The 23,732-nt window shown below is 47.1% G+C and overlaps 3 protein-coding genes and 1 long non-coding RNA gene across 4 annotated transcripts; 1 reads left to right on the top strand and 3 right to left on the bottom strand.

The window, feature by feature from the left end:
* The first annotated feature begins 850 nt into the window (after positions 1–850).
* LOC139582572 (uncharacterized) lies at positions 851–1,998 on the top strand. Its single transcript, XR_011676382.1, has 2 exons — positions 851–1,206; positions 1,715–1,998. It is a non-coding gene; the product is annotated as an uncharacterized lncRNA (long non-coding RNA).
* A 4,974-nt stretch (positions 1,999–6,972) lies between these two features.
* Positions 6,973–8,156, bottom strand: LOC139582561 (26S proteasome regulatory subunit 4-like). The gene is made up of 2 exons (XM_071412658.1): positions 7,888–8,156; positions 6,973–7,285 (listed from the first exon to the last, which is right to left on the bottom strand). The coding sequence occupies exons 1-2, from the start codon at positions 8,077–8,079 to the stop codon at positions 7,151–7,153; spliced, it is 327 nt and encodes a 108-aa protein (XP_071268759.1). The 5' UTR covers positions 8,080–8,156; the 3' UTR covers positions 6,973–7,150.
* Positions 8,157–10,172: 2,016 nt separating this feature from the next.
* On the bottom strand, positions 10,173–11,356 carry LOC139582560 (26S proteasome regulatory subunit 4-like). The gene is made up of 2 exons (XM_071412657.1): positions 11,088–11,356; positions 10,173–10,485 (listed from the first exon to the last, which is right to left on the bottom strand). The coding sequence occupies exons 1-2, from the start codon at positions 11,277–11,279 to the stop codon at positions 10,351–10,353; spliced, it is 327 nt and encodes a 108-aa protein (XP_071268758.1). The 5' UTR covers positions 11,280–11,356; the 3' UTR covers positions 10,173–10,350.
* A 2,017-nt stretch (positions 11,357–13,373) lies between these two features.
* Positions 13,374–22,990, bottom strand: LOC139582559 (26S proteasome regulatory subunit 4-like). Its single transcript, XM_071412656.1, has 11 exons — positions 22,894–22,990; positions 22,338–22,391; positions 22,114–22,210; positions 21,555–21,679; positions 20,145–20,330; positions 19,442–19,570; positions 17,257–17,353; positions 16,800–16,989; positions 16,405–16,556; positions 14,289–14,443; positions 13,374–13,686 (listed from the first exon to the last, which is right to left on the bottom strand). Exons 1-11 carry the CDS (start codon positions 22,894–22,896, stop codon positions 13,552–13,554), a joined length of 1,323 nt encoding a protein of 440 aa, XP_071268757.1. The 5' UTR covers positions 22,897–22,990; the 3' UTR covers positions 13,374–13,551.
* Positions 22,991–23,732: the final 742 nt, after the last annotated feature.

Below are 23,732 nucleotides of genomic sequence, written 5' to 3'. Positions count from 1 at the left end.
CCAGCCTGTTCACTCACTTCCTTATTTCTCCAACTGCAGGACTGTGTTAAGTCCCTCCCACTACAAGGCGGAGACACGTCAATCACAGGACCGCCCTGCGTCTTCTGTAGTTAGCAGGCATGTTGTGCACATTGTAGACTGCACATCCCCTCATTTCAATTCTGATTTCCGCCATAGCAGGTGCAACTCTCCATACACTACGGCAAGAACAGCCAATAACATTATAAACGTCACCAAGGTCATTTGAGACAGTCCTTGGCGTGTTACTATTTTATTAGGGCTTTAACCCAACCCCTCTGAATCAGAGCTGCCTAATCGAGATCTACGTCATCGGCGCCCGGGGAACAGTGGGTTAACTGCCTTGATCAGAACGATAGATTTTTACCTTGTCAGCTCGGGGATTCGATCCTGCAACCTTTCGATCACTGGCCCAATGCTCCTACCTGCCAGGTTACCTGCCTCCCCTATTATAGGTCTTGCTAACTCTAAACTATATGTCTCATTCAAGTCAAATGCACAATTTACAAACCTTGCCTTAAATACAACATATTAGGCCTATAACCTGTGCAACATAATGCCTCCTCGTGAATAAGGACAGGGGAACCTCCATATACCCTGTATATTGACGCAAAGACATCATTAATCACACTACATCAACAACAAGTGAATAATTGAGAAATACATTTCGCATTAGTTACATTATGACTATCAATGATACTTCGAAAGGCCATAAAATCAAACTAAACTTGTAGGTCTTTTCTCTAGTACAAAACTTCTACATTGGACTATTTTACTATAGCGGAAGGATACTCGTAGTGTTTAAAGTCGCTACCTGGCTGACGCTGGATAATTTGCAGTGTCGTTATGTGACGCTGCGTCTGATTGGTTAGAGCAGATCCGCAATATTATGTATTGGCCGCAAGTATTGGCTAGGTCGGACCTGCATTGCACCAGTAGCGCTAGATGGAAATCCCATAAATGTAACAAAGTTAAAACCAATACTATTTACGCCCATTGTTTGTCCAAACGGCTCAGTTTGTTACAGATGGAGATTACATTGTGGTCTACTAAAAGCTTTGGAAATGTAAGTATTTTGTGACAGCGGAGAGGACTACCGGGCTGACAAGTGCTGCTGAGATTCTATGCTGGGAGGTGCAAGACTTTCCATTGGATGATACGCTACCTACTAGAAAATCATGTATAAACGTAAGAACGTAAGAATGGAGCAGCATCGTTGCGGTGATGTAAATGCCGTTAATGGGGGAAAACACTGCTCTCAATATTTTATTTGAGAAGTTTTGGCTGCATAATAGTCCGTATGTTGTGTTTGTTGCTTATGTTGTAAATTATACCTATTTCCTACTGAGTTGAGTAGGCTAAATATCAAATGTTTTCAATGAAGGCTATTTTAGGATTGGCATAGGCTACAGTAGCTTATTCTGCAGATGGTGTTCAATTTCTGAAAGCAAATGTCAGATTTTATGCGACATTTGTTGGCCAAGAAGTGTGACCAGCCTAATTCTCATGTCCAGTCTGTTGTCAGTGCACTTTTTATAAAAACGCGCACTTAAGGCGCTGCCTTGTGGTGGATGATGAGAATGATCTCTCCCTCTGGCCACAGAGAAATCCATTTCAGGTCAATTCAATCTGTCAGAACATTAGTCTTTGAATAACCTATGAAGTCTCTGACTGAAATGAAGTTTGTTTTTTAAAGTCAGCTTTGAAACAGAAGTCGATGACAGCCTGACTGAAGAGATGTCCTCAGATACAGCATGTCCATGATCTTTACCTCTTCAGTTGACTGAGACATCACTGAAAGGTCAACCTCCGTATCTGCCAATGACTCCACCCTGCAGAGAGAGAGAGAGAGAGAGAGATATTCCACCTGTCTCTCTATTCCCACTCTGTCAGTTGACCCGTCAAATCTCATTTCAGTGGTACACTGTGCATTTGTCATCAATAAAAAATTCTGAATATGAAATGTCCAGAGCATGGAAACAAGATGGTTAACCTTTGTCCTTTGACACTCCCACACTACATAGTCTTTATTACACATTAATAACTGTGGGGGGGGGGGGGGGGGCTGGCACCTCGGTCTAAGGCACTAGAGACGTCACTACAGACCCAGGTTCGATTACAGTATGACTTCCGGCGCCGAAAAGAGATGGCCGCCTCGCTTCGCGTTCCTTGGAAAATATGCAGTATTTTGTTTTTTTATGTGTTATTTCTTACATCGGTACCCCAGGTAATCTTAGGTTTCATTACATACAGTCGGGAGGAACTACTGAATATACGATTAACGTCAACTCATCATCGTTCCTACCAGGAATATGACTTTCCCGAAACGGATCCAGTGTTTTGCCTTCCACCCAATACAATGGATCTGATCCCAGCCGGCGACCCTGTGCGACGCCGAAAAAGGGGCAAACGAGGCGGTCTCGTGGTCAGGCTTCGGAGACGGGCACATCGCGCTCCACTCCCTAGCATACTACTCGTCAATGTCCAGTCTCTTGACAATAAGGTTGACGAAATCCGAGCACGGGTAGCATTCCAGAGAGACATCAGGGATTGCAACGTGCTCTGCTTCACGGAAACATGGCTAACTCAAGAGACGCTAACGGAGTCGGTGCAGCCAGCTGGTTTCTTCATGCATCGCGCCGACAGAAACAAACATCTTTCCGGTAAGAAGAGGGGCGGGGGGGTATGCCTTATGATTAACGAGACGTGGTGTGATCATCATAACAACACACAGGAACTCAAGTCATTCTGTTCACCTGATCTAGAACTCCTCACAATCAAATGTCGACCGCATTATCTACCAAGGGAATTCTCTTCAATCATAATCACAGCCGTATATATTCCCCCCCAAGCAGACACATCGATGGCCCTGAACGAACTTTATCTGACTCTTTGTAAACTGGAAACCACACACCCTGAGGCTGCATTCATCGTAGCTGGGGATTTTAACAAGGCTAATCTAAAAACAAAACTCCCTAAATTCTATCAGCATATCGATTGTGCTACCAGGGCTGGAAAAACCCTAGATCATTGTTATACTAATTTCCGCGACGCATATAAGGCCCTCCCCCGCCCCCCTTTCGGAAAAGCTGACCACGACTCCATTTTGTTGATTCCAGCCTACAAACAGAAACTAAAACAACAAGCTCCCGCGCTCAGGTCTGTTCAACGCTGGTCCGACCAATCTGAATCCACGCTTCAAGACTGCTTCGATCACGCGGATTGGAATATGTTCCGCATTGCGTCCAACAACAATATTGACGAATATGCTGATTCGGTGAGCGAGTTCATTAGGAAGTGCATTGACGATGTCGTACCCACAGCAACGATTAAAACATTCCCAAACCAGAAACCGTGGATTGACGGCAGCATTCGCGTGAAACTGAAAGCGCGAACCACTGCTTTTAACCAGGGCAAGGTGACCGGAAGCATGACCGAATACAAACAGTGTAGCTATTCTCTCCGCAAGGCAATCAAACAGGCTAAGTCCCAGTACAGAGACAAAATCGAGTCGCAATTCAACAGCTCAGACACAAGAGGTATGTGGCAGGGTCTACAGTCAATCACGGATTACAAAAAGAAAACCAGCCCCGTCGCGGACCAGGATGTCTTGCTCCCAGACAGGCTAAACAACTTTTTTGCCCGCTTTGAGGACAATACAGTGCCACTGACACGGCCCCCTACCAAAACCTGCGGGCTCTCCTTCACTGCAGCCGAGGTGAGTAAAACATTTAAACGTGTTAACCCTCGCAAGGCTGCAGGCCCAGACGGCATTCCCAGCCGCGTCCTCAGAGCATGCGCAGACCAGCTGGCTGGTGTGTTTACGGACATATTCAATCAATCCTTATCCCAGTCTGCTGTTCCCACATGCTTCAAGAGGGCCACCATTGTTCCTGTTCCCAAGAAAGCTAAGGTAACTGAGCTAAACGACTACCGCCCCGTAGCACTCACTTCCGTCATCATGAAGTGCTTTGAGAGACTAGTCAAGGACCATATCACCTCCACCCTACCGGACACCCTAGACCCACTCCAATTTGCTTACCGACCCAATAGGTCCACAGACGACGCAATCGCAACCACACTGCACACTGCCCTAACCCATCTGGACAAGAGGAATACCCATGTGAGAATGCTGTTCATCGATTACAGCTCAGCATTTAACACCATAGTACCCTCCAAACTCGTCATCAAGCTCGAGACCCTGGGTCTCGACCCCGCCCTGTGCAACTGGGTCCTGGACTTCCTGACGGGCCGCCCCCAGGTGGTGAGGGTAGGTAACAACATCTCCACCCCGCTGATCCTCAACACTGGGGCCCCACAAGGGTGCGTTCTGAGCCCTCTCCTGTACTCCCTGTTCACCCACGACTGCGTGGCCATGCACGCCTCCAACTCAATCATCAAGTTTGCGGATGACACTACAGTGGTAGGCTTGATTACCAACAACGACGAGACGGCCTACAGGGAGGAGGTGAGGGCCCTCGGAGTGTGGTGTCAGGAAAATAACCTCACACTCAACGTCAACAAAACAAAGGAGATGATTGTGGACTTCAGGAAACAGCAGAGGGAGCACCCCCCTATCCACATCGACGGGTCAGTAGTGGAGAAGGTGGAAAGTTTTAAGTTCCTCGGTGTACACATCACGGACAAACTGAATTGGTCCACCCACACAGACAGCGTTGTGAAGAAGGCGCAGCAGCGCCTCTTCAACCTCAGGAGGCTGAAGAAATTCGGCTTGTCACCAAAAGCACTCACAAACTTCTACAGATGCACAATCGAGAGCATCCTGTCGGGCTGTATCACCGCCTGGTACGGCAACTGCTCCGCCCACAACCGTAAGGCTCTCCAGAGGGTAGTGAGGTCTGCAGAACGCATCACCGGGGGCAAACTACCTGCCCTCCAGGACACCTACACCACCCGATGTCACAGGAAGGCCATAAAGATCATCAAGGACAACAACCACCCAAGCCACTGCCTGTTCACCCCGCTATCATCCAGAAGGCGAGGTCAGTACAGGTGCATCAAAGCAGGGACCGAGAGACTGAAAAACAGCTTCTATCTCAAGGCCATCAGACTGTTAAACAGCCACCACTAACATTTAGCGGCCGCTGCCAACATACTGACTCAACTCCAGCCACTTTAAAAATGGGAATTGATGGAAATTATGTAAAAATGTACCACTAGCCACTTTAAACAATGCCACTTAATATAATGTTTACATACCCTACATTACCCATCTCATATGTATATACTGTACTCTATATCATCTACTGCATCTTGCCATCTTTATGTAATACATGTACCACTAGCCACTTTAAACTATGCCACTTTATGTTTACATACCCTACAGTACTCATCTCATATGTATATACCGTACTCTATACCATCTACTGCATCTTGCCATGCCGTTCTGTACCACCACTCATTCATATATCTTTATGTACATATTCTTTATCCCTTTACACTTGTGTGTGTGTATAAGGTAGTAGTTGTGGAATTGTTAGGTTAGATTACTTGTTGGTTATTACTGCATTGTCGGAACTAGAAGCACAAGCATTTCGCTACACTCGCATTAACATCTGCTAACCATGTGTATGTGACTAATAAATTTGATTTGATTTGATTTGATTACAGGCTGTATCACAACCGGCTGTGATTTGTGCTGCGCCCTATGGAACTCCCATTGGCCCAGCGTCGTCCAGGTTAGGCCGTCATTGTAAATCATTTCTTAACTGACTGACCAAGTTAAATAAAAAAAACACAAGTAGTTATAACCACGTAGGCTAGGCCTACACATTCACAACCAACCGTCTCCCCTGCCTGCAGGCCTGGTGTGGCTCAGCTCAGTCACCCTGTTATTATCTGTGGCAGGCCAACAGTCTCCCCTGCCTACAGGCCTGGTGTGGCTCAGCTCAGTCACCCTGTTATTATCTGTGGCAGGCCAACAGTCTCCCCTGCCTACAGGCCTGGTGTGGCTCAGCTCAGTCACCCTGTTATCTGTGGCAGGCCAACAGTCTCCCCTGCCTGCAGGCCTGGTGTGGCTCAGCTCAGTCACCCTGTTATTATCTGTGGCAGGCCAACAGTCTCCCCTGCCTACAGGCCTGGTGTGGCTCAGCTCAGTCACCCTGTTATTATCTGTGGCAGGCCAACAGTCTCCCCTGCCTACAGGCCTGGTGTGGCTCAGCTCAGTCACCCTGTTATCTGTGGCAGGCCAACAGTCTCCCCTGCCTGCAGGCCTGGTGTGGCTCAGCTCAGTCACCCTGTTATTATCTGTGGCAGGCCAACCGTCTCCCCTGCCTGCAGGCCTGGTGTGGCTCAGCTCAGTCACCCTGTTATTATCCGTGGCAGGCCAACCGTCTCCCCTGCCTGCAGGCCTGGTGTGGCTCAGCTCAGTCACCCTGTTATTATCTGTGGCAGGCCAACCGTCTCCCCTGCCTGCAGGCCTGGTGTGGCTCAGCTCAGTCACCCTGTTATTATCCGTGGCAGGCCAAAGGTCTCATTCCAGTGTTGCATTTGAACTGCGTGACTGATTTAATAAGGGGATGTCAGAGAGAAAGTGGGCAGGGCTGCATGCACTCAAGCAAGCGTTGTGCTGAGTACAAAGTTACACTTGGCCCCACATCAAGAGCAATTAAATCAATGTTGCTTTTCTGCTGCATGTGTCAAATGAACTGCAGTGGCTCAGCCACAAAAAAAAAAAGACGTCATAGTTTGTGAACTTAAATTAAGATATGAAGATTATTACTGGAGCTAATGAGCCAGTTATTGAATTCACCCACAAGTGGCTATGATGCAGACGGTATGCCAAGTAACACTGCTTCTTCTGTAGCCTAGATGTCCATGCTTCTCCAAACGGTTAGACACTGGCTACGCAACACGACCTCTACTAAAGTGAGATAACATGGAGGGGAATATATAATCATATATGGGACAATGAATAACAACACTTCTCTCACATTCAAATTCTTGTATTTATTGTCTGTCATATCATAGCACATAAAGGTAGACAGTGGGAGTGTTGAGTCCAACGTAACATGCAACAAAATATATCAAAACTCCGTTCTGTGAGGAGACAGCCAGACTCCTCTCTTTCACACTGCGGAAAGGTCAGGGGTTATAGGTCAGAGGTTATAGGTTAGAGATACAGGCCCTCCGGTGTGCCCTCCTGTTTCTTGTACAGCACATTCTCCTTGGACTTCTTGAAGTCTTCGTTGGTGACCTTCATCCTGCGCTCTCTCAGGGCCATGAGGCCAGCCTCAGTACAGATGGCCTGTAGGATGAGAGGACAGGTTAGTCTCAGAAGATTATGGCTTTCAAATACAGATAGAAATGTAACAGAAAAAGGGCCCTGTTCAGACGGTTTCAAACTGTATCCTCGTCTCCATTTCTTTAAAATATCACTGATTTAACATGGTAAAATAGATGTAGTGGGAACATAGGAATGAGGGAAGAACAAAGGCTGTACTGTAAAAGTAAAGAGCTGTCACAAGAGGGCAGCACAGTCAAGTCAATGGGAGCTTATGTTCCAAACATCGTACTCCTCTGGTGCACCTCGAGGCACTAATGTGTTCTACAGTCCTGTTGCCTCGAGGTGGCTTTCAAACATCCGTAAGGCAACACTCAGGGCTAAAAACCACACAACATTCAATTGAAACCAATAGATGCAGTCATTTTTGGGCATGCACAGTGCTTGACTGGGGGGCCTACCTCATGTAAGTATTGGTAGTGGAAACCCTGGACAGCCATAGTGTGTGTTTGAGATGGACTACATTACAGTCAGACTGTGCAGAACTACTAATGACCTTGCATCCTGAAGAAGTGCATCTGGCCTACAGCGGTGGTAGTAGAGGAAACCCTGGCCAGCCATATTACCTTGATGTCAGCTCCTGATAGGTCATCTTTAGCTAAGATCAGGTCGTCCAGGGTGACGTCGTCTGCTACGGTCATCCTGCTGGTGTGGATGTTGAAGATCCTCCGCTTGGTCTTCTCATCAGGCAGAGGGAACTCTATCTTCCTGTCAATGCGCCCTGGAAGAACCACATAACCAGGGGGTGAGGAGGGCATGGAACATCACCAAGAGAATGGCTGTTCGCTTCTACTCATTCTGATTCTAGAATAGAATACTTATTGAAATGGACTCAACAGTGTGTGGAGATTAAGGTTGCTTTGCTCAAATGGCTTCAGTGAATGTTGTTGATTTGAGTTGTGTAGAAGAGCTTTGAGAGCTCCATCTGTTGTTCACTAATAAAAAGGTAAAGATATGGAGTTCAGAATGAGGAAATTAATCTGCAGTCATTTTATAGTAGAATCTCAATCCTCAATATACACCTTTATCCCTGTCCAAGTGTACAGCTCTACTGGTCCATTTATACACTGCTCAAAAAAATAAAGGGAACACTTAAACAACACAATGTAACTCCAAGTCAATCACACTTCTGTGAAATCAAACTGTCCACTTAGGAAGCAACACTGATTGACAATAAATGTCACATGCTGTTGTGCAAATGGAATAGACAAAAGGTGGAAATTATAGGCAATTAGCAAGACACCCCCCAAAAAGGAGTGATTCTGCAGGTGGTGACCACAGACAACTTCTCAGTTCCTATGCTTCCTGGCTGATGTTTTGGTCACTTTTGAATGCTGGCGGTGCTCTCACTCTAGTGGTAGCATGAGACGGAGTCTACAACCCACACAAGTGGCTCAGGTAGTGCAGTTCATCCAGGATGGCACATCAATGCGAGCTGTGGCAAAAAGGTTTGCTGTGTCTGTCAGCGTAGTGTCCAGAGCATGGAGGCGCTACCAGGAGACAGGCCAGTACATCAGGAGACGTGGAGGAGGCCGTAGGAGGGCAACAACCCAGCAGCAGGACCGCTACCTCCGCCTTTGTGCAAGGAGGTGCACTGCCAGAGCCCTGCAAAATGACCTCCAGCAGGCCACAAATGTGCATATGTCAGCATATGGTCTCACAAGGGGTCTGAGGATCTCATCTCGGTACCTAATGGCAGTCAGGCTACCTCTGGCGAGCACATGGAGGGCTGTGCGGCCCCACAAAGAAATGCCACCTCACACCATGACTGACCCACCGCCAAACCGGTCATGCTGGAGGATGTTGCAGGCAGCAGAACATTCTCCACGGCGTCTCCAGACTCTGTCAGGTCTGTCACATGTGCTCATGTGCTCAGTGTGAACCTGCTTTCATCTGTGAAGAGCACAGGGCGCCAGTGGCGAATTTGCCAATCTTGGTGTTCTCTGGCAAATGCCAAACGTCCTGCACGGTGCTGGGCTGTAAGCACAACCCCCACCTGTGGACGTCGGGCCCTCATACCACCCTCATGGAGTCTGTTTCTGACCGTTTGAGCAGACACATGCACATTTGTGGCCTGCTGGAGGTCATTTTGCAGGGCTCTGGCAGTGCACCTCCTTGCACAAAGGCGGAGGTAGCGGTCCTGCTGCTGGGTTGTTGCCCTCCTACGGCCTCCTCCACGTCTCCTGATGTACTGGCCTGTCTCCTGGTAGCGCCTCCATGCTCTGGACACTACGCTGACAGACACAGCAAACCTTTTTGCCACAGCTCGCATTGATGTGCCATCCTGGATGAACTGCACTACCTGAGCCACTTGTGTGGGTTGTAGACTCCGTCTCATGCTACCACTAGAGTGAGAGTCACCCTGTTATTATCCGTGGCAGGCCAAAGGTCTCATTCCAGTGTTGCATTTGAACTGCGTGACTGATTTAATAAGGGGATGTCAGAGAGAAAGTGGGCAGGGCTGCATGCACTCAAGCAAGCGTTGTGCTGAGTACAAAGTTACACTTGGCCCCACATCAAGAGCAATTAAATCAATGTTGCTTTTCTGCTGCATGTGTCAAATGAACTGCAGTGGCTCAGCCACAAAAAAAAAAGACGTCATAGTTTGTGAACTTAAATTAAGATATGAAGATTATTACTGGAGCTAATGAGCCAGTTATTGAATTCACCCACAAGTGGCTATGATGCAGACGGTATGCCAAGTAACACTGCTTCTTCTGTAGCCTAGATGTCCATGCTTCTCCAAACGGTTAGACACTGGCTACGCAACACGACCTCTACTAAAGTGAGATAACATGGAGGGGAATATATAATCATATATGGGACAATGAATAACAACACTTCTCTCACATTCAAATTCTTGTATTTATTGTCTGTCATATCATAGCACATAAAGGTAGACAGTGGGAGTGTTGAGTCCAACGTAACATGCAACAAAATATATCAAAACTCCGTTCTGTGAGGAGACAGCCAGACTCCTCTCTTTCACACTGCGGAAAGGTCAGGGGTTATAGGTCAGAGGTTATAGGTTAGAGATACAGGCCCTCCGGTGTGCCCTCCTGTTTCTTGTACAGCACATTCTCCTTGGACTTCTTGAAGTCTTCGTTGGTGACCTTCATCCTGCGCTCTCTCAGGGCCATGAGGCCAGCCTCAGTACAGATGGCCTGTAGGATGAGAGGACAGGTTAGTCTCAGAAGATTATGGCTTTCAAATACAGATAGAAATGTAACAGAAAAAGGGCCCTGTTCAGACGGTTTCAAACTGTATCCTCGTCTCCATTTCTTTAAAATATCACTGATTTAACATGGTAAAATAGATGTAGTGGGAACATAGGAATGAGGGAAGAACAAAGGCTGTACTGTAAAAGTAAAGAGCTGTCACAAGAGGGCAGCACAGTCAAGTCAATGGGAGCTTATGTTCCAAACATCGTACTCCTCTGGTGCACCTCGAGGCACTAATGTGTTCTACAGTCCTGTTGCCTCGAGGTGGCTTTCAAACATCCGTAAGGCAACACTCAGGGCTAAAAACCACACAACATTCAATTGAAACCAATAGATGCAGTCATTTTTGGGCATGCACAGTGCTTGACTGGGGGGCCTACCTCATGTAAGTATTGGTAGTGGAAACCCTGGACAGCCATAGTGTGTGTTTGAGATGGACTACATTACAGTCAGACTGTGCAGAACTACTAATGACCTTGCATCCTGAAGAAGTGCATCTGGCCTACAGCGGTGGTAGTAGAGGAAACCCTGGCCAGCCATATTACCTTGATGTCAGCTCCTGATAGGTCATCTTTAGCTAAGATCAGGTCGTCCAGGGTGACGTCGTCTGCTACGGTCATCCTGCTGGTGTGGATGTTGAAGATCCTCCGCTTGGTCTTCTCATCAGGCAGAGGGAACTCTATCTTCCTGTCAATGCGCCCTGGAAGAACCACATAACCAGGGGGTGAGGAGGGCATGGAACATCACCAAGAGAATGGCTGTTCGCTTCTACTCATTCTGATTCTAGAATAGAATACTTATTGAAATGGACTCAACAGTGTGTGGAGATTAAGGTTGCTTTGCTCAAATGGCTTCAGTGAATGTTGTTGATTTGAGTTGTGTAGAAGAGCTTTGAGAGCTCCATCTGTTGTTCACTAATAAAAAGGTAAAGATATGGAGTTCAGAATGAGGAAATTAATCTGCAGTCATTTTATAGTAGAATCTCAATCCTCAATATACACCTTTATCCCTGTCCAAGTGTACAGCTCTACTGGTCCATTTATACACTGCTCAAAAAAATAAAGGGAACACTTAAACAACACAATGTAACTCCAAGTCAATCACACTTCTGTGAAATCAAACTGTCCACTTAGGAAGCAACACTGATTGACAATAAATGTCACATGCTGTTGTGCAAATGGAATAGACAAAAGGTGGAAATTATAGGCAATTAGCAAGACACCCCCCAAAAAGGAGTGATTCTGCAGGTGGTGACCACAGACAACTTCTCAGTTCCTATGCTTCCTGGCTGATGTTTTGGTCACTTTTGAATGCTGGCGGTGCTCTCACTCTAGTGGTAGCATGAGACGGAGTCTACAACCCACACAAGTGGCTCAGGTAGTGCAGTTCATCCAGGATGGCACATCAATGCGAGCTGTGGCAAAAAGGTTTGCTGTGTCTGTCAGCGTAGTGTCCAGAGCATGGAGGCGCTACCAGGAGACAGGCCAGTACATCAGGAGACGTGGAGGAGGCCGTAGGAGGGCAACAACCCAGCAGCAGGACCGCTACCTCCGCCTTTGTGCAAGGAGGTGCACTGCCAGAGCCCTGCAAAATGACCTCCAGCAGGCCACAAATGTGCATATGTCAGCATATGGTCTCACAAGGGGTCTGAGGATCTCATCTCGGTACCTAATGGCAGTCAGGCTACCTCTGGCGAGCACATGGAGGGCTGTGCGGCCCCACAAAGAAATGCCACCTCACACCATGACTGACCCACCGCCAAACCGGTCATGCTGGAGGATGTTGCAGGCAGCAGAACATTCTCCACGGCGTCTCCAGACTCTGTCAGGTCTGTCACATGTGCTCATGTGCTCAGTGTGAACCTGCTTTCATCTGTGAAGAGCACAGGGCGCCAGTGGCGAATTTGCCAATCTTGGTGTTCTCTGGCAAATGCCAAACGTCCTGCACGGTGCTGGGCTGTAAGCACAACCCCCACCTGTGGACGTCGGGCCCTCATACCACCCTCATGGAGTCTGTTTCTGACCGTTTGAGCAGACACATGCACATTTGTGGCCTGCTGGAGGTCATTTTGCAGGGCTCTGGCAGTGCACCTCCTTGCACAAAGGCGGAGGTAGCGGTCCTGCTGCTGGGTTGTTGCCCTCCTACGGCCTCCTCCACGTCTCCTGATGTACTGGCCTGTCTCCTGGTAGCGCCTCCATGCTCTGGACACTACGCTGACAGACACAGCAAACCTTTTTGCCACAGCTCGCATTGATGTGCCATCCTGGATGAACTGCACTACCTGAGCCACTTGTGTGGGTTGTAGACTCCGTCTCATGCTACCACTAGAGTGAGAGTCACCCTGTTATTATCCGTGGCAGGCCAAAGGTCTCATTCCAGTGTTGCATTTGAACTGCGTGACTGATTTAATAAGGGGATGTCAGAGAGAAAGTGGGCAGGGCTGCATGCACTCAAGCAAGCGTTGTGCTGAGTACAAAGTTACACTTGGCCCCACATCAAGAGCAATTAAATCAATGTTGCTTTTCTGCTGCATGTGTCAAATGAACTGCAGTGGCTCAGCCACAAAAAAAAAAAGACGTCATAGTTTGTGAACTTAAATTAAGATATGAAGATTATTACTGGAGCTAATGAGCCAGTTATTGAATTCACCCACAAGTGGCTATGATGCAGACGGTATGCCAAGTAACACTGCTTCTTCTGTAGCCTAGATGTCCATGCTTCTCCAAACGGTTAGACACTGGCTACGCAACACGACCTCTACTAAAGTGAGATAACATGGAGGGGAATATATAATCATATATGGGACAATGAATAACAACACTTCTCTCACATTCAAATTCTTGTATTTATTGTCTGTCATATCATAGCACATAAAGGTAGACAGTGGGAGTGTTGAGTCCAACGTAACATGCAACAAAATATATCAAAACTCCGTTCTGTGAGGAGACAGCCAGACTCCTCTCTTTCACACTGCGGAAAGGTCAGGGGTTATAGGTCAGAGGTTATAGGTTAGAGATACAGGCCCTCCGGTGTGCCCTCCTGTTTCTTGTACAGCACATTCTCCTTGGACTTCTTGAAGTCTTCGTTGGTGACCTTCATCCTGCGCTCTCTCAGGGCCATGAGGCCAGCCTCAGTACAGATGGCCTGTAGGATGAGAGGACAGGTTAGTCTCAGAAGATTATGGCTTTCAAATACAGATAGAAATGTAACAGAAAAAGGGCCCTGTTCAGACGGTTTCAAACTGTATCCTCGTCTCCATTTCTTTAAAATATCACTGATTTAACATGGTAAAATAGATGTAGTGGGAACATAGGAATGAGGGAAGAACAAAGGCTGTACTGTAAAAGTAAAGAGCTGTCACAAGAGGGCAGCACAGTCAAGTCAATGGGAGCTTATGTTCCAAACATCGTACTCCTCTGGTGCACCTCGAGGCACTAATGTGTTCTACAGTCCTGTTGCCTCGAGGTGGCTTTCAAACATCCGTAAGGCAACACTCAGGGCTAAAAACCACACAACATTCAATTGAAACCAATAGATGCAGTCATTTTTGGGCATGCACAGTGCTTGACTGGGGGGCCTACCTCATGTAAGTATTGGTAGTGGAAACCCTGGACAGCCATAGTGTGTGTTTGAGATGGACTACATTACAGTCAGACTGTGCAGAACTACTAATGACCTTGCATCCTGAAGAAGTGCATCTGGCCTACAGCGGTGGTAGTAGAGGAAACCCTGGCCAGCCATATTACCTTGATGTCAGCTCCTGATAGGTCATCTTTAGCTAAGATCAGGTCGTCCAGGGTGACGTCGTCTGCTACGGTCATCCTGCTGGTGTGGATGTTGAAGATCCTCCGCTTGGTCTTCTCATCAGGCAGAGGGAACTCTATCTTCCTGTCAATGCGCCCTGGAAGAACCACATAACCAGGGGGTGAGGAGGGCATGGAACATCACCAAGAGAATGGCTGTTCGCTTCTACTCATTCTGATTCTAGAATAGAATACTTATTGAAATGGACTCAACAGTGTGTGGAGATTAAGGTTGCTTTGCTCAAATGGCTTCAGTGAATGTTGTTGATTTGAGTTGTGTAGAAGAGCTTTGAGAGCTCCATCTGTTGTTCACTAATAAAAAGGTAAAGATATGGAGTTCAGAATGAGGAAATTAATCTGCAGTCATTTTATAGTAGAATCTCAATCCTCAATATACACCTTTATCCCTGTCCAAGTGTACAGCTCTACTGGTCCATTTATACACTGCTCAAAAAAACAAAGGGAACACTTAAACAACACAATGTAACTCCAAGTCAATCACACTTCTGTGAAATCAAACTGTCCACTTAGGAAGCAACACTGATTGACAATAAATGTCACATGCTGTTGTGCAAATGGAATAGACAAAAGGTGGAAATTATAGGCAATTAGCAAGACACCCCCCAAAAAGGAGTGATTCTGCAGGTGGTGACCACAGACAACTTCTCAGTTCCTATGCTTCCTGGCTGATGTTTTGGTCACTTTTGAATGCTGGCGGTGCTCTCACTCTAGTGGTAGCATGAGACGGAGTCTACAACCCACACAAGTGGCTCAGGTAGTGCAGTTCATCCAGGATGGCACATCAATGCGAGCTGTGGCAAAAAGGTTTGCTGTGTCTGTCAGCGTAGTGTCCAGAGCATGGAGGCGCTACCAGGAGACAGGCCAGTACATCAGGAGACGTGGAGGAGGCCGTAGGAGGGCAACAACCCAGCAGCAGGACCGCTACCTCCGCCTTTGTGCAAGGAGGTGCACTGCCAGAGCCCTGCAAAATGACCTCCAGCAGGCCACAAATGTGCATATGTCAGCATATGGTCTCACAAGGGGTCTGAGGATCTCATCTCGGTACCTAATGGCAGTCAGGCTACCTCTGGCGAGCACATGGAGGGCTGTGCGGCCCCACAAAGAAATGCCACCTCACACCATGACTGACCCACCGCCAAACCGGTCATGCTGGAGGATGTTGCAGGCAGCAGAACATTCTCCACGGCGTCTCCAGACTCTGTCAGGTCTGTCACATGTGCTCAGTGTGAACCTGCTTTCATCTGTGAAGAGCACAGGGCGCCAGTGGCGAATTTGCCAATCTTGGTGTTCTCTGGCAAATGCCAAACGTCCTGCACGGTGCTGGGCTGTAAGCACAACCCCCACCTGTGGACGTCGGGCCCTCATACCACCCTCATGGAGTCTGTTTCTGACCGTTTGAGCAGACACATGCACATTTGTGGCCTGCTGGAGGTCATTTTGCAGGGCTCTGGCAGTGCACCTCCTTGCACAAAGGCGGAGGTAGCGGTCCTGCTGCTGGGTTGTTGCCCTCCTACGGCCTCCTCCACGTCTCCTGACGTACTGGCCTGTCTCCTGGTAGCGCCTCCATGCTCTGGACACTACGCTGACAGACACAGCAAACCTTTTTGCCACAGCTCGCATTGATGTGCCATCCTGGATGAACTGCACTACCTGAGCCACTTGTGTGGGTTGTAGACTCCGTCTCATGCTACCACTAGAGTGAGAGCACCGCCAGCATTCAAAAGTGACCAAAACATCAGCCAGGAAGCATAGGAACTGAGAAGTTGTCTGTGGTCACCACCTGCAGAATCACTCCTTTTTTGGGGGTGTCTTGCTAATTGCCTATAATTTCCACCTTTTGTCTATTCCATTTGCACAACAGCATGTGAAATGTATTGTCAATCAGTGTTGCTTCCTAAGTGGACAGTTTGATTTCATAGAAGTGTGATTGACTTGGAGTTACATTGTGTTGTTTAAGTGTTCCCTTTATTTTTTTGAGCAGTGTATATCAAATATCAAAATAGGCTCCATTTTTCAGATCCTGCTGAGAGCATCTTACCAGGCCTGATGAGGGCAGGGTCCAGAGTCTCTATCCTGTTGGTGGCCATGATCACCTTCACATCTCCCCTAGAGTCAAAACCATCCAGCTGGTTGAGAAGCTCCAGCAAAGTCCTCTGGATCTCCCGTTCTCCTCCAGAGTTAGAGTCATATCTTTGAGTGAGAGAAACACACAGTGGATAGTCAGAGTAGAGAAACAGTCCTGGGTTCTGTTCATTAGGGCACACAACAGAGGAAGATCTAAAAAGTTTTACAATGGAAAATAAACATTTGTGTCCAGGTAGTCCCTCTCTGTTTAAGTCTGTTTCCTTCCACTTCCGTGCCTAATGAACACAACTCTGGTCATTTCAAGAGCCCTGGTGTTACCAGTGGATCCAACTGGAAGTATTTTACTACCTTTTAGTGCCGATGGCGTCTATCTCGTCGATGAAGACGATGGACGGCGCGTGTTCCTCTGCCACCCTGAACAGCTCTCTGACCAGCTTGGGCCCGTCCCCCAGGTACTTCTGGATCAGCTCAGAGCCCACCACACGCAGGAACGTAGCTGATGTCTGGTTGGCCACCGCCTTGGCCAGCAGGGTCTTACCTAACACAGAGAGGCAAACAGAGACATCAGCAGAGAGACACAAACAGGCTCACACCGTTCATTACGTCATAGGATTTCAATGTCTGTTTCCCTGTACATACTGCTCGTTGCTATGCATGTCTCAGGGATTATGTACGTTGTTTTGGTGCTTCTGGTTGTGTAAACAGTTTTGAGCAACTTTGGAAATAATTTCCTCTTGAATAACCAGGAACATTTTTCTAAAACAACTTAGCGTAGAAGAATGTGAATTATTAAATATGGACTCACCAGTGCCAGGTGCTCCATAGAGGATGACTCCTTTAGGAGGCTTGATGCCCATCTCCTCATAGTACTCAGGGTGGGTGAGAGGCAGCTCCACGGACTCCTACAGAACAACATCAACTGTTATTATGGCAGTCACCATAAAATGTATAGTGTTAACGAACATGTGGCGTATAGTATGTCCCTCCCCTCTCAGGCTGTATATACTGGTTAGTTACAGGGTAAAGATATGGTTATTACACTTATTTCTCACTGCCCTACCCTGTGCTTTGACCTCTTTCTCCCCTCTCTCTCCAGATGAAATCTCGCGTCTTGTGACGGCCGGCCGCCCAACAACCTGCCCGCTTGACCCTATCCCCTCCTCTCTTCTCCAGACCATTTCCGGAGACCTTCTCCCTTACCTCACCTCGCTCATCAACTCATCCTTGACCGCTGGCTACGTCCCTTCCGTCTTCAAGAGAGCGAGAGTTGCACCCCTTCTGAAAAAACCTACACTCGATCCCTCCGATGTCAACAACTACAGACCAGTATCCCTTCTTTCTTTTCTCTCCAAAACTCTTGAACGTGCCGTCCTTGGCCAGCTCTCCTGCTATCTCTCTCAGAATGACCTTCTTGATCCAAATCAGTCAGGTTTCAAGACTAGTCATTCAACTGAGACTGCTCTTCTCTGTGTCACGGAGGCGCTCCGCACTGCTAAAGCTAACTCTCTCTCCTCTGCTCTCATCCTTCTAGACCTATCGGCTGCCTTTGATACTGTGAACCATCAGATCCTCCTCTCCACCCTCTCCGAGCTGGGCATCTCCGGCGCGGCCCACGCTTGGATTGCGTCCTACCTGACAGGTCGCTCCTACCAGGTGGCGTGGCGAGAATCTGTCTCCGCACCACGTGCTCTCACCACTGGTGTCCCCCAGGGCTCTGTTCTAGGCCCTCTCCTATTCTCGCTATACACCAAGTCACTTGGCTCTGTCATATCCTCACATGGTCTCTCCTATCATTGCTATGCAGACGACACACAATTAATCTTCTCCTTTCCCCCCTCTGATAACCAGGTGGTGAATCGCATCTCTGCATGTCTGGCAGACATATCAGTGTGGATGACGGATCACCACCTCAAGCTGAACCTCGGCAAGACGGAGCTGCTCTTCCTCCCGGGGAAGGACTGCCCGTTCCATGATCTCGCCATCACGGTTGACAACTCCATTGTGTCCTCCTCCCAGAGTGCTAAGAACCTTGGCGTGATCCTGGACAACACCCTGTCGTTCTCAACTAACATCAAGGCGGTGACCCGTTCCTGTAGGTTCATGCTCTACAACATTCGCAGAGTACGACCCTGCCTCACGCAGGAAGCGGCGCAGGTCCTAATCCAGGCACTTGTCATCTCCCGTCTGGATTACTGCAACTCGCTGTTGGCTGGGCTCCCTGCCTGTGCCATTAAACCCCTACAACTCATCCAGAACGCCGCAGCCCGTCTGGTGTTCAACTTTCCCAAGTTCTCTCACGTCACCCCGCTCCTCCGCTCTCTCCACTGGCTTCCAGTTGAAGCTCGCATCCGCTACAAGACCATGGTGCTTGCCTACGGAGCTGTGAGGGGAACGGCACCTCCGTACCTTCAGGCTCTGATCAGGCCCTACACCCAAACAAGGGCACTGCGTTCATCCACCTCTGGCCTGCTTGCCTCCCTACCTCTGAGGAAGTACAGTTCCCGCTCAGCCCAGTCAAAACTGTTCGCTGCTCTGGCACCCCAATGGTGGAACAAACTCCCTCACGACGCCAGGTCAGCGGAGTCAATCACCACCTTCCGGAGACACCTGAAACCCCACCTCTTTAAGGAATACCTAGGATAGGATAAAGTAATCCTTCTAACCCCCCCCCCTTAAAAGAGTTAGATGCACTATTGTAAAGTGGTTGTTCCACTGGATATCATAAGGTGAATGCACCAATTTGTAAGTCGCTCTGGATAAGAGCGTCTGCTAAATGACTTAAATGTAAATGTTATTACCACTGGTAGTTACTGTGTCATAGCTTGTAGTGTTATAAAGTCTATGTAATGTAGTGTTATAGAGTCTGTTATGTAGGGTGATGCCCTCTACTCTATTGTACCTTGATCATGTGGATCTGGCTGTCTAGCCCTATGTCAGATAGTAACTGTTATAAAGCCTTATGTAGTATTATAAAGGCTGTGGTCTTGTACCTTGATCTCCTGGATCTGGCTGTCCAGACCTCCTATGTCAGCGTAGGTCTCCTGAGGGGCCTTCTCCACCTTCATCACTGTGACCAGGGGATCAGTGTCGTCCATCAGGACACCAATCACAGCATGGACCTAGAGAACAAACATGGAACACAGTCAATCAACGTCACTCACACATAATAACAGAAATACTTTCCCCCCACACAATGGGGAATTTGGCTTAACACACTTGAATTGTCAAAGATTAAAAACATAAAACATCTCAAATTACAATGCAATTAATTAATGTCAAAACTATTAACGACAACAAAAAGCCAAATTCAGAGGCTACATTCCTGACTATGGGTAGACAGTTTTCTTTACCTCGTGGTTTAGTACAGAGCAGATATAAACTCAGCAAAAAAATAAACGTCCCTCTCAGGACCCTGTCTTGCAAAGATAATTCATAAAAATCCAAATAACTTCACACATCTTCATTGTAAAGGGTTTAAACACTGTTTCCCATGCTTGTTCAATGAACCATAAACAATTAATGAACAAGCACCTGTGGAACGGTCGTTAAGACACTAACAGCTTACAGATGCTAGGCAATTAAGGTCACAATTAAGGTCACAGCAACCTTGTGGTTGAACCTTGTGGTTGAGTGGTACAGAGCAGATATGTCAGTACCTTGTGGTTGAGTAGTACAGAGCAGATATGTCAGTACCTTGTGGTTGAGTAGTACAGAGCAGCCGGGCTCCAGCAGGTCTTTGTCTACGAAGGAGAGGATGCTGACATAGTGCTCTGACCCTACTGACGTAGACACGATGGCATGGTTGTCATCAATGATCTCCTCCAGGTTCCCCACAGACATGGGTGTTCCCCTCAGGTCATCCACCTTGGACCTCTCCTCCTGCAGAACAGACACAGGAAATACATGGAAGACAACAACTTATATGAGTTGAATTGACATAGCCTAAGGCAGGTTTCTCAAGTAAATCAAGTGATTCATTATTATCCCGTGAAAAGGGAAATTAATTTAGCAAACAGACACATATGTGGTTGTCCCACCTAGCCATCTTAAGACGAATGCACTAAGTGGCTCTGAATAAGAATGTCGGCTAAATTACAAAAAAATACATTTTACTAATATATATAGTAAAATGTCCTACAGAGTTTACTGTATCAGTACCGTTTCTCCTTTAGTGGTTTCATCTGATAAACTACAGTAATATAGTATTATATATACATATAATATGGTATTACAAACTCAGCGGTCAGTTTATTAGGTACACCCATCTAGTACCGGGTCGGACACCCCTTTGCCTCCAGAACAGCCTGAATTCTTCGTTGCATGGAAATGTGGCTCAATTGGTATCAAGGGACCTAATGTGTGCCAGGTAAACATTCCCCACACCATTTCACCACCGCAACCAGACTGTACTGTTGACACCAGGCAAGATGGGGCCATGGACTCATCCTGCTTACGCCAAATCTTGACTCTGCCATCAACAGGAACCAGGATTTGTCAGGACCAGGCGATGTTTTCCACTCCTCAATTGTACAGTGTTGGTGATTGCGTTCCCACTGGAGCCGCTTCTTCTTGATTTTAGGAGTGGAACCCGGTGTGGTCTGCTGCAATAGCCCACCCATGACAAGGATCAACAAGTTGTGCGTTCCGAGAGACCGTTCTGCACACCACTGTTGTTCTGCACCGTTATCTGCCTGTTTGTGGCCTGCCTGTTAGCTTACACAATTCTTCACAGTCTCCTTCCATCTCTCATCACTGAGCTGTTTTCGCCCACAGAACTGCCGCCGACTGGATGTTTTTTGTTTGTCGCACCATTCTCAGTAAACTCTAGATACTGTCGTGGATAAAGAGCCCAGGAGGCCGGCCGTTTCAAAGTTACTGAAACCGGTGCGCCTGGCACCGACGATCACGCCACGCTCAGAGTCACTTAGGTCAGTCATTTTGACCATTCTAACATTCAATCAAACAATAACTGAATGCCTCGATGCCTGTGTGACTGCTTTAACTAGCAAGCCACGGCCACGTGGCTCACTGTCTGTAGGAACTAACCATTTTCGTGAACAGGATGGTGTACCTAATAAAGTAATATATATCTGTAGTCAGTACCTCCTGTTTTTCCTCCAGCGGTTTCATCTGCTCCTGGTTCCTGATGAACTCCTCCTCCATCAGCAGGTAGTCTTTGATCCTCTCCTGCTTCAGCAGCTTCAGACGGCAGTGGGTGTGAGGGGTGACTGCATACGTCAGGGGGAAACACACATAGCATACGTCAGGGGTAGGCAACAGGCGGCCCAGGGACCAAAACCGGCTCACAAGTGATTATTTTTTGTCCACCCAAAGTTTCTGGGGGGAGGGGGTTAGTTTTGGTCTAAAAAGACTGACATCACCAGGAATTTAAAAAAAGAAATGTGTTTAGGAAATCTGTTCCCAAGTATTCCCACAAATAAAAAGATGTGTTATGGCCCCTGTGGCTGAATCTAGGTGCCTACCCTTGCCATACATTATGAATATTGTTTCTCTTGACAAGCGAGTGGGTAAGAAATTACAAAGCTAGAGAGTTAGGCATGACATACAGAAAAACACGTAAAACTCCAAGCTAGATATTGAGTTGATAGGTTATTTATAAAGATAACCATTTCCCTAAGTGAGGGGACATTAGTAACGCTACCTAAAGGTAGTTTGCTGGCCGCATCTGGTCCCTTGCTCTTCTTCTTCCTCTTCCCAACTCTGGTGGGGATGGGAGGCTCATACTTCTTCTTCTTGTCCTGTTGACATATGATATGGTGACATGTTTTGTGGCAGTAGAATAATGGAGGTTAACACAGAAATCTGAAAGATCCAGCTGGTAGCTATGGAGATGACGTTGTCAGATTGTTGCCATGTCATGCTCACCTTGTCATCCTTCTTGCCTCCACCAGGTCCATGGCCCCCACTTTGGCTTTGACCCTGAAATCATAAACACACACATTAGCTACATATCCTGGAGGTAGAATCAATCAATCGAGGCACCTTGAATCAGGCTTATTGTTGGTAACGTTAGACTTTATTAGCTAGCTGACATCTTTAGTTTCTTAAATTTGGCCAGAGTCAACATCGAGTACTAAAAGGCCAGAGTATGATGATTAACTGCGATTCGTAATCGCCGCTATGTATTTCCTGATCGGTGAATCAACATGCTATCTAGTTAGCTACCGGCAAACTGAACGCTGCAACGTTATTCAACGCAAGAGTTAACAGCTAGCTAACGTTAGCTAGCTAGCTAAGGTAGCTGGCAATAATGAGGGGTTTATATAACGAATGCGTTTAAAAAAATGTAACAAATACATAAAATCGTGTGTTATGTATAAATGAAAAAGCTACATCTTTAATATAAAGCTACAAAATGTGGTAAATCCTTGTAATATCTTATCAAAACATGAGCCAGAAAGAAATTTGCTTGCTCACTCACCATTGTTGCGTGTCTCTCTAAATTGACGTCACTGCGGTCAGTAAGGGCTCTCGCATGAAAACTTTACGAGGCTTCGTTGATCTTCTTCTTCGATGGGGTTTAAAGGGAGTTGGCATCCAATGTTAATGGTGCATTACCGCTACCAGCTGGGCGGGGTATTGAACAAGAAACTAAAAAAACATTGCGGGAAAGGTGGAAAACGACATCATACAAAATTAAACACATCAACTATGAAAACCCACTTCTTCAAATCACAGTCCACTCCAAAATACATCCCTATACAGGCTCAGAGGTCTGTGATGACGGAACATTCACCAACAGGATTTCCCCGGCTGTGAAATCACAAAGACTCAAAAACGTTCAGCGGCATTCACAATGATTAAAATTTTCTTAGACTTCCTCTCCACTTGTGCTGTACAGTTTATGACCACTGTAATAAAAAATACAAAGTCCACCTTTTTAACATGTAGCATTTCACTATCCCTCAGTGGATGAGGCTTCGTTGATCCCATGGCAACCACCTTCTTCTTCTTCCTTCGTCTTGGTTTACGCTGTGCAGTTTATAACCAAAGCAATAAACGATACAAAGTCCACCTTTTTGTCAGGATGTCAGGATCCCGTTGGCGAGTAGCATTTACTGGTTTCTTTAATCCATCTACCATGGTTTCTTCAACGTTACCCCCTTCTTCCAGTCTGGATAGGAGACAAGCTGGACAGCCCTTACTCTTGCCACCTCAGACTCCACAGGGAGACAATACTTCTCCTGTCTATAAACACTTGACACATGTCCAAATAGTTTACATTTATCACTCTATATGGGTTTGGGCACGAAGGCTCTT

This window comes from Salvelinus alpinus, chromosome 8 (assembly GCF_045679555.1).
Source record: "Salvelinus alpinus chromosome 8, SLU_Salpinus.1, whole genome shotgun sequence".
In the NCBI taxonomy this organism is placed as follows: domain Eukaryota; kingdom Metazoa; phylum Chordata; class Actinopteri; order Salmoniformes; family Salmonidae; genus Salvelinus; species Salvelinus alpinus.
This window is presented reverse-complemented; position numbering and strand designations above follow the sequence as displayed.

Excerpts from the sequence above, each read along its gene's own strand:
- LOC139582561 (XM_071412658.1), bottom strand. The coding sequence starts at position 8,079 with ATGCCCTCCTCACCCCCTGGTTATGTGGTTCTTCCAGGGCGCATTGAC. Across the intron at positions 7,286-7,887 it reads TATCAGGAGCTGACATCAAG|GCCATCTGTACTGAGGCTGG; the intron begins GTAATATGGCTG and ends CTCATCCTACAG.
- LOC139582560 (XM_071412657.1), bottom strand. The coding sequence starts at position 11,279 with ATGCCCTCCTCACCCCCTGGTTATGTGGTTCTTCCAGGGCGCATTGAC. Across the intron at positions 10,486-11,087 it reads TATCAGGAGCTGACATCAAG|GCCATCTGTACTGAGGCTGG; the intron begins GTAATATGGCTG and ends CTCATCCTACAG.
- LOC139582559 (XM_071412656.1), bottom strand. Across the intron at positions 16,990-17,256 it reads CTATGGAGCACCTGGCACTG|GTAAGACCCTGCTGGCCAAG; the intron begins GTGAGTCCATAT and ends TCTCTGTGTTAG. Across the intron at positions 13,687-14,288 it reads TATCAGGAGCTGACATCAAG|GCCATCTGTACTGAGGCTGG; the intron begins GTAATATGGCTG and ends CTCATCCTACAG.